The sequence below is a fragment of the Camelus dromedarius genome, chromosome 25 (assembly GCF_036321535.1).
Source record: "Camelus dromedarius isolate mCamDro1 chromosome 25, mCamDro1.pat, whole genome shotgun sequence".
NCBI lineage: Eukaryota > Metazoa > Chordata > Mammalia > Artiodactyla > Camelidae > Camelus > Camelus dromedarius.
In genome coordinates, this window is record NC_087460.1 from 13,120,175 (window position 1) to 13,135,198 (window position 15,024).

The window sequence follows — 15,024 nt, forward strand, 5'->3', positions numbered from 1 at the left end:
ACAGCTATGCTGTGTGTGTGTGTTGCCTTCTCATTAGAATGTTTACTTTCTACTTACTGAAATGGCTTTTATACTTGTTTGGATGTATCATTAATGAATCACTCATGCAGCGGTAAAGAAAAATATTATTGAAATAAAATGATTAAATTATCCCTAAAATTTAGAGTCTAACTCTTCCAGGTCACTTTTAAACTCAGATTGTCACTCTGGGCATGTTTTCACCAATATCATCCTCTGTGCTGTCAAAGAACTGGAAATGCAGATTCTGAGGGGAAGAAGCCCCACTCTTAGCTCTGAGAATTTCTTGCAAATGACTGTAAATTTCATCGCTGGTGCTTTCTTGACCTTGGGGGATGGTCCCAAGAGAAGTTTTCAGACAATAATGAGGATTCGTGCTTTACCAATGTTGGTCCTCAAACAGTTTGCAGGCTTCAAGTTTCAATAATGGCAGCTGCCCCAGTCATGTTGCCAGAAAAGCCACCAAGTTCATACAGGCTCCGGCAATGACAACAATGTCATGACTGATTCCTGGATAACAGCAATTGTAAGACGTTATTGAATGTTAGACTTTTTCTTATTTCAAAGATGAAAAAGGGTGGAAAAAAGAAAACAGTGTCTCAGATTTGATGAAATACAGTTTACTTTCTTCATCTACGGAAGACAGCACTTATTGCCATTGTTGCCCAGAAATTCTTGCATTTCAGCACTTCCAGGGTATTCAGCCCACATCAACACAAATATAGGAATACGGTAAAAAAAAATACAACTGACCTTGGAGATATTTACCACTACATCATTTTATTAGTGTGAATAATGGTTGTCTTAACTTTTTAAATCTAAGTGTTCTGTGTATTGTACCATTTTCTAAACCAAGTCAATTTCAGATTCTATGGTGTCCTTAGAATCCTTTCCAAATAAATATAACCAGGGAACTCTGGGTGAAAAATATCCTGAAATGTGGTTTATCTTCATCCTGAATAAAATAGCATAATAAACAGAAACAAAAATTAAAGTTAGAATTAAAAAAAATTTTTTTTGACTGGCTTCTTCTAATTCTTTTTTCTAGGCACTGTCAGAATAACTCCTAAGGACTCTCGTTGGGTCGGTGCTTGGTGGCTTGGTTTCCTGATGGGTGGACTAATAGCCATTATTTCTTCCATACCATTCTTTTTCTTGCCCAAAAATCCATATAAACCGCAGAAAGAAAGAAAAGCTTCAGTATCTTCGCCTGTGCAAAATGAGGAAAAGAGTCAAAAGGCTAATTTGACCAAGCGTGGGCAAAAGTTTACCGAAAGTATAAATGGTAAGTATTTCATGTTTGTTGTCCATTTGGGATTATTAATCCTAGTGAAAGGCAGAAGTGAATATTCCAAAATAATGTCGTCTTCCAAACGTCTGAAGTTAGCATTCTTCTGCACCAAGTTTGGCTGAATTACTCTAAGATTCCTAATAAAATTCATAAATATTTTCTGAACAGACATCAACTCTCTGAAGAGAAGAGGATTAGGTTTATGGTGTTTGGCAGGGAGAAACTAATCAAAGGCTAACAATATCTGTTATTTGTAAATCAAAGAGTACGTGTTCATTTCCAGATTATATAGTGTAAACTACGAGGGTTAAAAGGATTGTATTATTTCTTCCTTCTTTCCTTCCTCCCTTCCTTTCTTCCTTCCTTCCTTTCTCCCCTTCTCAAGTATTACCAGGAACCATACTATGCCCTGGCAATAGAATATTGTCTCTGTTTTCCGAATATTTAAAATCTAATGGGATTGTACCAAGAAATATATAGATGATTGCAATATGGTGCCTATATAAGGAACTACGAGTGCCTATAAATTGGGCAATTTAACTGTTCTTACATGGAAAGATGGAGTATGGAGAGGGAAATCGGGAGATTTCTCTCTGGATAGAGTAAGATTATTTTCTTATATAATTATATAAATTATTATTAATTATATAAGTAATTATATAGGGAAAAATATGCTTACCTACACATTCAAAAATGAAGTAGAAGCAACAGCAGTAGTTAAGAGTATTGGAGTCCATCATGTGAATAAGAATCCTCTACCATTTGATGGTGCCTTTCCTTTTAAACATAAGCCCTGAGGGCTAATAGAGAACAATTTAGGAGCAAGGAATCTGGGGAATGATTCAACAGCAATCAGAGCAAGATAGCTGAAACAATGAGATGCTAACAGCACAGTTTTCAGATTGCATAGAAATGGTGGAATAGTAAAAGTCAAAGCAGAGCATCACCAGAACCCTTGGCAACCTTTTCAAGTTGAAGTGACATTAGAGATTCTCAACTGTACCCAAGTGCTCCCTCTCATCAGTTCTTCCACTCACAACTTTATTGTTACTTTCTTCTCTCTACTACTCTAATCCAAAAGCAATGGTGTGCCTTGTATTGGCTCATGAGAGAGGACTTAATTTTTCAGCTGCATTGGTAGCCTGAATTTGGCCATGGTGGGAGAAGTTACCCCCATTTATTACTGTGGAAATTGGAAAATACTCAGGTCAGGCCTTGCTTTTCCCAAGAATCAATTGTTAAACGTTTACCAGCAAATCACCGAGTTAGAAGTCTTTGAAATTTAACATACACACTAAAAGTAACATTCCAATAAATTTTCATTTGGTTTTTGTTGTTTCCCCTGTAGCAAATTAAATCCATAAAAAAAATAGTGGTTTATCTAAACCCAAAGGATTGGATTGACTGTGAGCCCAAAACAAATGGAGAGGATAATGAAGAAGCAAAAACAGGGCAATTGTAAACATCATGTATGTCATCAACTGTGTTTGTAAGATAGTGACCGAACTAAGACAGTAAAGAGGTCCTTAATTGTGTGCTGTTGGTAATAGACGAAGTAACTAAGAACATTTAGTCAGAAAAAAAATCAAATTTGAATAGAAATAAAATTAATTGGTTAGAAAAAAAGAAAGATTTCAGTTCACTGCAAAAACAATTTGTAAAAAAGAATAATTGTCTAAAAATGGAGCAATGCCTTTTGGAGATAGTCAGCTTACTGTCAGTTGAATTGCTTATTGATTGAATTATCAAGGGTATAGAGTGGATCATGATTGTGTAGAAGTTCAGACCAGATGCCATCCAAGTTTTCATCCACCTCAAAAATTTAATGATTTGGTGAGCCTATCTGCCTTATTTTATTTTACTTTTTTATCAAATGTCACAACTCACTTACAGTGCCTCACAAGTTAATGGTCCTTCCTAACTGAGGAGTCCCATGGAGAGGAGTTTAGCATTTTGGCCTAACAACTTTAAATACTATTTATTCCTGCTATATATTTCCTTACATCTTTTTATTCTTCCATGCCCTTTGCCCTAATCTTTGTTCTTATTATTATAAGCAAATTAAACTATTTCTTAGTTACCATTGGAAAGGTTTCATTCTGACCACATCTAATGGAAACGTTTAGAGATCTACAGCACAAGATCTTTCAGAGATGTCCATGCCATCGATCCCTCAATAACCATATCTGGTTCTGTCTTGCTAGACTCTGACTCTTCCCACTGTTTTTCTGAGTAGTTCCTTCCACTTTTAATTCCCATTGCAGCTGGTTAACCTGATGATCAGAGACCCAGATCCCATAATTCTTGGTAGGTATGGAGATTAAGAACTCGTTACACATCTGTTTGTAGGCATAGGTTTTTGCCCTGTTATTGTCATAAGGTCACTTGAGACAGAATAATACCTTAAGAAAGGTGATTGATAATACTACCAGATTTACTGACACAGTATTTTATGGTAGAAAAGCCATATCCCAGGAAACAAGAGATCTGAGTCCTGGTACTAAATTGAGCTTTGTGATTTTTGAGCCTTAGTCTTATTTCTGGGTGCGTTGGATTATACTATCTTTAAGATAAATTTCTACATAATAATTACATCATTAATGTAACAATTATATTATTAAGTGCTAATAAATAAGAAACACTGCATTTCATTCACTTTTGTTTCTTGAGTGCCTAGCATATTACATGGTACCCAAATGAAAACCAAACATTTGTTAAGTGAATGACTAAATGAACTCATGAAGTATGCAATTGTATGGTAGACTGCGAAGAATAATTAAATATGATGTGAACAAAGCAAATTGCTAAACAAGTAAATATTTGATCTTATTTTGGAGTAAGATGAACTAACTAAACAAGAACAAATTGTTGACAGTAGGACTGCAAAGTATGCTGACTTTCTATGCTATGTATTTATGTAACTTTGAATCTTATATAACTTACATTTATAGGATTAAGCTATTAATATACATTTAACCTGCATTATAATATTTTCATCTCTACTTTTATAGGTTTTTTCCAGTCCTTGAAAAGCATCCTTACCAATCCCTTGTATGTTATAACATTGTTTATGACACTTCTACAAATCAGCAGCCATATTGGCAGTTTTACTTATGTCTTCAAATATGTAGAACAACAGTATGGTCAGTCAGCTTCTGAGGCTAACATTTTGTTTGGTAAGACCCCTTGTTTATGTTTGCTTGATAAATGATATGCTACCGAGTAATTGAGTTCCAAGTGACACTGTGGTATGCAGGAAATTTCATATTTTAGTAAATATAATTTCCATTTATTCTTTTTCAAATTTTGTCAAATCTATCGGTGTTGTGATAGCAGCATTGTTCTGCATTTGAAGTTGCCTTTCGTGTTATTTTTGAAGAGATAAATCCTTAAAGGAAAAGTCACATGTGAATGGAATATTTAGACATGGTATCTGGATAACTGGATCTTACACTCTAGGGCTGAGATTCTGAGACAAATTCTTTCGTAATGTAATTATTATTATTCCATAATTCATGGACTTTGAATCAGAACCTAGCTACATACAAGAAATAAGTCAGTAGTGTTCTCCAAAGAAAAATCAATTTAAACACATCACTGATATCTAGATAATTCAAAACAAGTATCTTATTTAAGAGAGTTTTTTTTTTTTTTTTGCTACACTGTCTATTTCTAGTGACACATTGAAGCTTGTTTATGAAGGAAAGGTTTTCTTATATCATTCTTTCCCTACCTCCAGTATAAGATTCTTAAGAGCAGTAAAATATACAGTACAGTAACCAGCAGACTGTGGAAACTCAACATTTGATAAATTAAGCTGAATTTATTAGTGGTATATGAATAAGTCGTAAGTAAACAAGAAAATAATAATTCTGTATGATGCTCTTCTTGAACTTGAGATAAAAGTTAAAACTAAACTTAAGTTTAATCCCTAGTAAGATTCTCAGCCTAACTTTTTTTTGTTTAAGGGTACTTCATGTTTAATAAATCTTGCAGGACAATGAAATGGAAAAACTATAAGTGGAATCAATTATTTTTAATACCATGTACTGGCCTATTTATCATTTCAGGGCATATGTGTGTTTAGATGAATAAAGAAGAGACATTAAATATTCAATTCTAAAGTACTGGGCAAATTTATAGTAAGTTCTTAAGGATAGGAACTCTTCATTTTAAGGAGATATAAAAGATTTTAGATGGTACAATAAAAGTTTCATAGGCAGGAAAGTGATATTTTGTTGTTGTTTTCCAGGGGGTGGGACAAAAAGCACATTATAGAAACTATATGTTTACACTTACAGATGTTCTTGGCCAAATATTCTTGGCCTTTGCTATTGAGGAAACCAAACCTTTAGCACTGGCAAGAAGAAATTATTTGTTTCTCTCCTACATGGTACAGTGATCCTTTACCTCCACCCTGGCCTGCCAGCCTTCTAGTTAAGAAGTAATAAGATCTGATGAATTTGGTTGATATACACTGTATTTCATATGTAAAGACATTCAGAATAACCATCTTTATATAATTACATCTTTTCTGCTTTTTAATTTCTAGGATCCATTTCCATACCAACTTTGGCAACTGGAATGTTTACAGGAGGATATATCATTAAAAGATTCAAACTTACCTTGGTTGGAATTGCCAAATTGTCATTTTTCACCCATGCATTGGCCTTCATATTTCATCTATTAAATTTTGCACTAATCTGTGAAAACAAATCAGTTGCCGGCCTAACCTTGACTTATGATGGGTGTGTATATATCAGTATATCAATTACACAATATATAAACTATCCAGTGTAAAAAGAATGTAAGGAAAACAAGACAGGTAGCAGTTTTAACTAAACTTTTAATTTAGACAAATTTCAATTGATAAATTTTTAAAACATCCATTTCTTAGGATCTCAAAAAGTTCTTTTTTCCCTCCTTCCTTAAAGAAAACCTATATTGGTTATAATGGTGATAGTTATCGTTTATGGAGTGCTTACAATGAGTGATGGGTACTTTTTTGTCCATTTTATAGATGAAGAAAAGCGAAGCTTAGACAGATACACAGGTTATGTGGGTAACAACGTTAAGACTCTGACTCGAATTTGTAGGTTTTGACTCCAGGACTCTTAGTCTTAACTGTTAGAATCTCGGATCCATCGTCAGAGAAACATAAATGACATTCTCCAAAAGTGACTGGACAATCTTTATCAACATTTACCTTTGATGTTTAACAACTATCTTTATAAGAAAACCATCACATTGTACTGAATTCTCCTTTTCTGAAAGCTAATATTGTTTCTTTGGGTATTGTTTTCACTAGCAGTAGAATTGATGAATATCCTATATGTAATTGCATATTGGACCTGGAAAACGTTTACTTTTTATTATGATTATGTAATGTGCAGTATTCCTAGCACAACAGCCTCTACGCCAAGTCAGGGGAAGGTTTCTGTGCAGATTTCTTATCTCCTGAATATAGCCAACAACGTAAGCTTAAGAAGGTTCATGTTCCGGCCACAAGCAAAGATCCTTGGATCATAGTTGAGTCAGCATGCTTCTCAGTGCTGCTTGTTGCTGGGTTTGAGCATTAAACTCTGGACCCTCTGAGGTGTCAGTTTGAACTTGTTAAATCTCTACACATTCACTTACCTAAACGTCACCCTATTTTTGGAGGCTAAATCATTCCCCATCTTATGCCCCCAAGCAGGAATAGGTATTAAATGCTTTTAGTAAAATTCTTGATTATGGACTTTCTGAACCTGCTTTTTTTTTCAGGAAAAATACTTTCTCATTCAATGATAATTTATCAAGATTTCTACCACAAAACAGAAACATAATTTTAAAAATCTATAAGCAGAAAATTAATTATGCAAATAATCCATTTTGTAATTTTAGCCATGTTATAAGATTACAGTTTATAAACACAACCATGTTTTACAGTAAATAATCACAAAATATGTTGTAGTTTTATTTTAAAAGTATATGGAGTTTTTCTAGTCCTTCTCAGCTGATTCTATTCTTGATTTTTAAAAATTAATCCTTAGGGATTCTGTTTTGACTATGTTGAGTTCTTATGTAATTAAAATATAGATTTTTAGAATCAAACTAGTTAAATAACATTCACATATTTATGGGACTTTACAGTGAGCTGGGAGGAACCTTACTCTAATGCCCTGACCCTACTGAAGAGAAACTAAATCTCAGAAAAATGTAGTGACTTTGAGTAATTTTTTGATAGAATCACAAAGACCTCTTGTGTTTCTCTTTTTATATTTTATTTTTTCTAGGTAATAAATTATGTCTGGGTAAAGATGAAGGGTAAAAAAGTTAATAAGCACTAAAAATAAATTTTGCCATCTTGGTGTCATAGCCCACCAAAATTTTCCATCTAATTTAAGGATAACCTTTTCCCTTCTTTCTCCTCTCTTTCCCTCTCCTCTCTCCTCCTCTTCCTCCTTCTTCTCCTCTCTCATCCTCTCTCTTTTTGATATATGTCCATCATATATTTCCAGAATTAATCCAGTGGCATCTCATATAAATGTACCACTTTCTTATTGCAACTCAGACTGCAGTTGTGATGAAAGTCAATGGGAACCAGTCTGTGGGGACAATGGAATAACTTACATGTCACCTTGTTTAGCAGGATGCAAATCTTCAAGTGGCAGTAAAAAGTCTATTGTGAGTATTAATTTTTACTTTCTTCTCCTTAATGAAAATTGCAGATTTGATTTAACTTACTTTAACTTGATTATTACTTATCAAATCTTTCTACAACAAAGTTCTCCAGTAAAAATACAGAAAAAAGATTTCCATTATTGTCTGTCATTGTGATGGCTGTGATGTGTAAACAAAGCCTCATGTAGAATCCTGCTTGGAACACAAAGGGGTTTTTTTGTTGCTTGAATTCTTATTTGAGATTACCTTTTCCCCTTGAGTTTATAAGAATATGACCTTTTGAAATTTAAAAGCATTTAGGGTCTCTAGGAAGCACTTAATTTGACTAAAGGATATGATTTCCACTAAGCTGGAGGTACTTTACCCTTCAGGAGCTGTAGGAAAGTCCTGAGCCAACCCCTTGTCAACTCTAGGTGCTTTTCCAGGACAACCATCTACATGCAACCTTGCGTATAGATTCTGATGAGTTCATCTCTAGGCTCAATACTCTTTTGAATTTCCAAGAAATTAACCAGTGCTTCATACTCACTTGACTGTCCAATTTTTGGCTTCCAATTTTGATTTTTTTCAAAGCTGGCACTTCCCCTACCCAGGATAACTTAGTTATTCTGCTTACCTATTGCTAACGTCTCCCACAGAAGTGCTGTTCCCTTCTTGACTCAAAATATCCGCTTCCATGCAGATTATGGGTTCTCCTCAATCCCCTGAGCAACTTCCAACAGCTGGGCATCAGAAGAGTATTCTCTACTTCACTTCCAATCCACTGAATGTCTCACAAAATTGGGGAGCCATTTCCTGGACCATTTTCCCATCACCAGTATTAGCAATATTATCAGCTTTGATCATTGTTCTCTACCACATCCTCTGTCTTTGATTTTCAAACATTTTCCATCTTTGTCTTTCCTATAGTCATTGTATTAATGAAGGACATTGAGAATTTTGAAGCATAAAGCACCTAGATTCTTTAAAGCTGAGTCATAAATTTACACAAATGTGGCCCAAGGACTGTACTTAAAAACCTGCATCTCATATTCATGGCTATAGTGCCTTTCACTGAGAATGGCCCATTTAATCCATGGTCCCACTTTGCCCATAAGAGAAGGGCTGGAAGAGACATGATGTTAGAAGCCTAAAGAGAAATCTGTCCACTATGGAGACACTATCTTAATATTGACAATCACTGTATCATTTGGAGGCTACTGGGGAGTTCTTTTGCCAAATTCTTAGTAATCAATCATCCCTTTTTAATTACTCAAAATAATGTTCTTTGTATCTAAATTTGGTTTTATTGGCCAATGCTACATAAAGTCCTCTGTATTATTTCTACTGAGAAAGTAAAGCTTGGTCATCAGATTAGTGTGGATTCAAATTCTTCCTCACTTCCTCCTTCAGTAATTAATCTTTAGCATTAATAGGTTCAGACTTCCCTTAAACCTTCGTTTAGCCTAGACTCAGAACAGAATTTGTTAAGGCCACCTATCTACATAAACTGCCTACCAAATTAAATCTCTAAAATTGTTTGCTCCTAAACGTTCTCTGTCTGTGCTTTTACCTTTGGGGGGTAGTCTGTTGTGTTAGATCTCTCTGATGATGGCACCATTTATGCTGTAATCTGTCGTTCTGCTCCTGGATGTTGTATTTGCTGGCCAAAGTAGAATTCTAGCATCCCTGCCTGGTCCCTTTGCCTTAGACTCTACCCTCCTCTGGTGGTGGCTTTAGTTCCAGGTTTGGCCCTTCCAAAACTACTATATTTTCAGGATTCCCTAGGCAATCCCTACCCAAGGAGTGGCCCTGATACTTTGTAGAGACTGTAAAAGAGAGTAAAGCAGGTGTGTTACAGAAAGTAGAGGAGAATGGTAGAGAAATATTTAAGAGAATTTGTATTAAGGAGAAAACTGTATACAGAGTATCAGACATGAATTCTTTCTGTTCTTTCCCAATTTTTAATTTAGAGAAGAATGAGAATTTAATAGTAAATTACATTTTCTTGTCCAGAAAGGAATCCAGGAAACTATTTTGCCTTTCAACTATTAAGCAATTTTTTTTACAATGTTTTCTTTATAAACTGTAAATATTTTAGCTTGAATGAGTGAGATGTATTTAAATATAAAGGAATGTATTTATAACCTAATCACATTTTGCAAATATATTCTGTAATATTTCAAAAACTATTTTTAGGTGTTTCATAACTGTAGTTGTGCAGAAATAAATGGTTTCCAGAACGGAAATAACTCGGTGAAGTTGGGCGAATGCCCGAGAGAGAATCAGTGTGCAAGAAAATTTTATATTTATATAGTAATACAAATCCTTGGTTTTCTTTCCATGGCATTGGGAAGCACCGCAACTATCATGCTGATTTTTAAGTGAGTATGACTGTTTTTAAGGCATTTTCTGTATATTAGACTATAAACACACCTAATAATGTACATATTTTTTTCATAACATATTTGGAGCCCAAATTCATATTTTGTTACAGTTTAATTTTTCTAAGAATGTATTGTCTTAGGATTACTGTGATAGTTCAATGCTGTAATTAATAATAATTTTGCCTTGGATTCTTCCACTACAAAATCTAGATTTCACACTTTCTCCTCTAATTAAGAATTTTAAGACACGGACTGATTGACAACTGCTTCAATGTGAAAGAATCCTTGTTGTGATTCTGAAAGAATTTTTAATTTTGAGATACTTTCTATCCTGAAGGGCCTATCAGAGTGAATCACCTGTTGATTTTGTTGAAAGAAAACATTTGGGAACCAGACTGTGAAATATAAACAGTCCATGATATTCCAAAGCTTTAGTCTACTCTCAGAATGGCTTTTGAGCTAGTCTCTCAAATACCTTCATAGAGAAAAGAAACAAATGTATGAACAGAATTAGTTCCTTTCTTCACTGATTAGGCAAATATTGAGACCATGCTTGATGAAGATACTCCCTGGTAAATAAAACAGATAAAATATCTGCTCTCATAGATTATAACAGGAAAGACTGACATAAGACAAACAAGCTTAAAGATAAACACATAATTACACATTGTCATTAGCACTCCTAAGGAAAAAAAGAGTGTTATTAAAGGGAGTTAAAGGGAAAACGAACATAGGATCGAAGTGTGGAGCTGTGAGGATGAGGACTCAGCACTTCTCAAATAAAGATTAAAAAAAGTGAGTTAAAATTAGCCCAGAGAAGAACTTGACAGGGAGAGGGACTAGGTGCCAACGCCTCAAGGCAGGAAAGAGCTGATGTGGCTGAGAAATGAACAGAAGCCAGTTGGTTGGGACATACAGACTGAGAGAGGGATGGCACAAGGTAAGATTAGAGGGTTAGGAAGGGGACAGATAATACAAGCCCTGTTGGTGAAGTTCATCATTCAGTCACCCAAAACTGAAAGCATATATGAAGATTTGCATGTAGGTCTTAAAATATATATATGTAAGTACGGTGACCTAGGTTAACATCGAATTATGCCTCGAAGTCTTAGGGGGTTAGCCACAGGCTCATTGTCAGCCAACAGCATGATGTGGAAGGGAAAGAAAAGAAATGTATTAACTTTTGTTAAAATGAGTATAAACCCGTAAACTGAGTCTACAGTTGTGTAAATTCCACAATGACTCTGAATCTTGTCAAATTACTTATACTAATTTATTCCACAGATATTGCTCTACCTTAATATAAAATATTGTCTGCTCAAAAGGAGGAGCCTTCCGTATTTGCCAAGTTACAGATCTATTAACTTACAGGAGGTCTTCTCAAAACTCCAGATTAACTTGCTTCTCAACAAGTTTTGGCTTCTTAATTTAAAGTTTTTTCATGGAAAGAAAGAGGGTTTTAGAGATCACTGTTCCAACCTTGATGATAGCTTTCCCTATTAAGAAAGTTGTTAAGAGCAACATTATCATTTATCAGAAACATTTGCTGATCTCCCACCAGCCTTTGATTTTTTTTCTTTGAAAGAAAACTGTGAGCCAGACTGTAGAATAAAAATGTAAATTTCAGTCTGTCAGTGATGCTCCCATGCTTCCATCATAAGGTTATTGTTAAAACTAGACTAAGCAGAAGTGATGGCATTTATGTATTCAGTATGTATTCATGTCATGTGTTAGGCACAGTTCTAGGCGCCAAGGATGGAACTGTGAACAAAAATGATAAAGTTTCTGCTTTCATTAGCTTCCAGTTGGGTGAGGGGTGGTGAGGGATGGAAGACTGTATGGGTATAGGAGACAAAAGCAACAAATAAGCAAGTAAATACATAAAATAGAAGTCTTAAGCATTAGGAAGAAAAATCAATCTGAGTAAAAATATAGAAAAGGTAATAAAATTACAATGTTTGGAAATATGAGTGAAGGGAGTGAGGAAGTAATTCTTTGTACTATTCTTGCAACTTTTCTGCAAGTTTGAAATAATTAAAAAAAACCCACATTTTTTAAAAGAGATGGCAGTTTCAGACATTTCCCTCCTAAATATTTGAAGGCTCAACCAATCCTGTGAGTCTTTAAAAATTGGACAGGAGTTGAAGAAGGTGATTCATCACGAGAGCCCCTTTCCTCTTAACAAATGCCACCTTCTCTGCGAGAACAGTCACATAGTGAAGAAATCCACATGTTATGGAGTAACTGAGCCTAAAGCTGTGATTGGGATGTGGGTGATAAACATCCCTACTTCACTTCTATGAAGTGTGGTTAGACTAGCGAGCACTTTCCTGGGGCATTTATGGAGCCACCTATGTAAGCTGTTGAAAGGGGTGGGTCACCAAACTAGATCACCATGAGCATCTGAACCTCCAGCCCTGCCAGGTCAAGGACCTACCTCTCCCACAGAAAGCAATCAGCCAGTCACCATGCATCCAAAATCTTAAACACGCGGAAGGCCTACCAGCAAATTCTGTAGCACAGTGCTCATACTCTCAGCCAAGCCCTCCATTCCTAATTTCTGGTGAGGAAGCAAGCACACTTGATCTTCATTAGCTAGGATTTAGGTCACTCTCCATCTCAGTAAATGGTAAAGGCAGGGTCTGTCTTAGGATCCTCATTCCGCTGTCGCCACAGCCTGGCTTGATGTGCTCCCAGAATGCGAAAGGGAAGACCATCTTTAAGAGAGCTTACAAATGTGCTCGCTGTCTTTAAAATGACATTTAAATACACCGGATGCTAGAATACAGATAACCTTTTTGACCTTCCTGGTTATATTATGTGGTTCACGAATCATAGTTAATTCTTCTGTTAAAAACAGTGGCAGAAATAAGGTGGTCAAAAGAGTTCTGCTCAGACCAAGACCTACATAATATCTGCTCCTGTCAACTGAACAGATCACACGAAATCAGTTTCTTCATAGATATAATAAAGCATGTTTCTACTAACTATCTCAAAATTTCCTAAGGATCAAATGTGAAAATGTTTGTAAAACTGTCGAGATCATAACACACTGAATAAGGAAGGGACTAATAATTATTAACGTCATTCAGATGTTTGCCTACTAAAACAACTGAAATTATAACTTTAAATAATGTCAGCTCTTCACCTAAAAGTTTTCATTTGACCCTGAAGAACAACACTGAGAAATGTCTTAATGTTTAGCTCAGTTTGGTCTTTCAGAGATGTTTAATGCTGCTTTGCCTTCATTTTATTTCAGAAATGTTCAACCTGAACTGAAATCACTTGCCGTGGGTTTCCATTCACTAACTATTCGAGCACTAGGTATGATACATATGTAGATGATGAATTCCAGATATAAATTTTCACCTCAAAGCTCAAAGACTGAATTGCCATCCTGACTGTGAGCCTCCTATTTTGATATGTCCAGTATATGTCCAATGGAACCTAACTGCTTCCACAGGAAAAATACAGACTGAGTACCAAACGGCCAATCACAAACAATTGTCTGAATACAATACAGGTGTAAATTGTGGGAGGTGTATTAAAAATCCTGAAAAAATATTTGGAAAACAGGTCATTTGAAGTTTTAAAATTTCAGTAATGATTAAGACCAAGTTTGTTACCTAAAACATTTAATTCATTGTTTGATCATTAGACATAGAAAATAAATTGTTAGCATACATTTTTCATTTTTCCAAGGATGGCTCTGATTTGCGGAAACCTGTGAGGTCCTAATCCAGTTTCTCAGCACCAGTATTCCTCAGACATATTTGTCTCAGACACTAGTTCCTGGACATTCTAAGATTTCTCACTCTCAGAAAATTAAGACTAAGATTAAATAGAATTGGCAAAATTGTAAAATATGAATCACTATCACTTTTAAGTAACAATATAAAATTTGAAAATCATTCATTAAACTGAAAAAAAAAGAACAAAGTAAAATCATGATGACTTCAGTTCCACCAACTGAATTGTGGATCTCTAATAGCATATTCCTAAAATTTTGCTCAAATTACCAATGCTGAGAACTAGCAGTCAACCTCAGAGTTTATTAAAATAGCAATAAGAGCAGATGGGTACTTCCATGTTAAGACAATATGTGTGTTCTTGAAAAGCCTCAAATTCTACAAACTCATACACTACAGATAAAAACTGGGTTAGGTACAGACCACTGGAGACTTGGTCATCATGGTGATCAGAATATCAACAGAAACAAGATTCAGGCCTAACTTGGACGGCCCAGGCAGCTTCAGGAGGTGTTAAGAATGAACACAGTCAGTGGAGAGAACACACATGATTGTGGGCTCCAGTGACACCTAGACTGCGGGAGTGGAGCTCTGACACAAGAATAAAGGGCAGCCTACTAGGAGCCCCACACTTTGTGAACCTGGGCCTGTCTTCTCTGGGGAGGAAGTCATACTGTTGGCCTTCACCTTTTAATTTTCTTAAAGATCAAGTTGAAAAATCTCCTGCCTTTGCACAGTTGAGCTGAGAGCTTTTTTCTTTCCCTGTGAAGTTCTAACTTGAGTCCCACTATTCCAGCTGTCCTTGCCTAAGAAAAATTACATAGGAACCAACATGACTTCTATGTTTTGCTGACAACATTCTCCTTTTTACCAACCAGGCTTATGCTAAATTGGTATTCTAAGATGAACAGGCATATAATCTTCCTCCTTCCCTATG

General features: G+C 35.4%; 1 protein-coding gene across 1 annotated transcript in view; it reads left to right on the forward strand.

Moving 5' to 3' along the window:
- The window catches only part of LOC105096489 (solute carrier organic anion transporter family member 1B1), a 59,264-nt gene that overhangs the window by 38,105 nt on the left and 6,135 nt on the right, over positions 1 to 15,024 (forward strand). The window contains exons 8-13 of the mRNA XM_010988834.3: positions 1,067 to 1,303; positions 4,321 to 4,485; positions 5,862 to 6,057; positions 7,810 to 7,975; positions 10,151 to 10,335; positions 13,598 to 13,662. Of these exons, the coding sequence (XP_010987136.1) occupies positions 1,067 to 1,303; positions 4,321 to 4,485; positions 5,862 to 6,057; positions 7,810 to 7,975; positions 10,151 to 10,335; positions 13,598 to 13,662 (1,014 nt within the window). The remainder of the gene's footprint in view (positions 1 to 1,066; positions 1,304 to 4,320; positions 4,486 to 5,861; positions 6,058 to 7,809; positions 7,976 to 10,150; positions 10,336 to 13,597; positions 13,663 to 15,024) is intronic.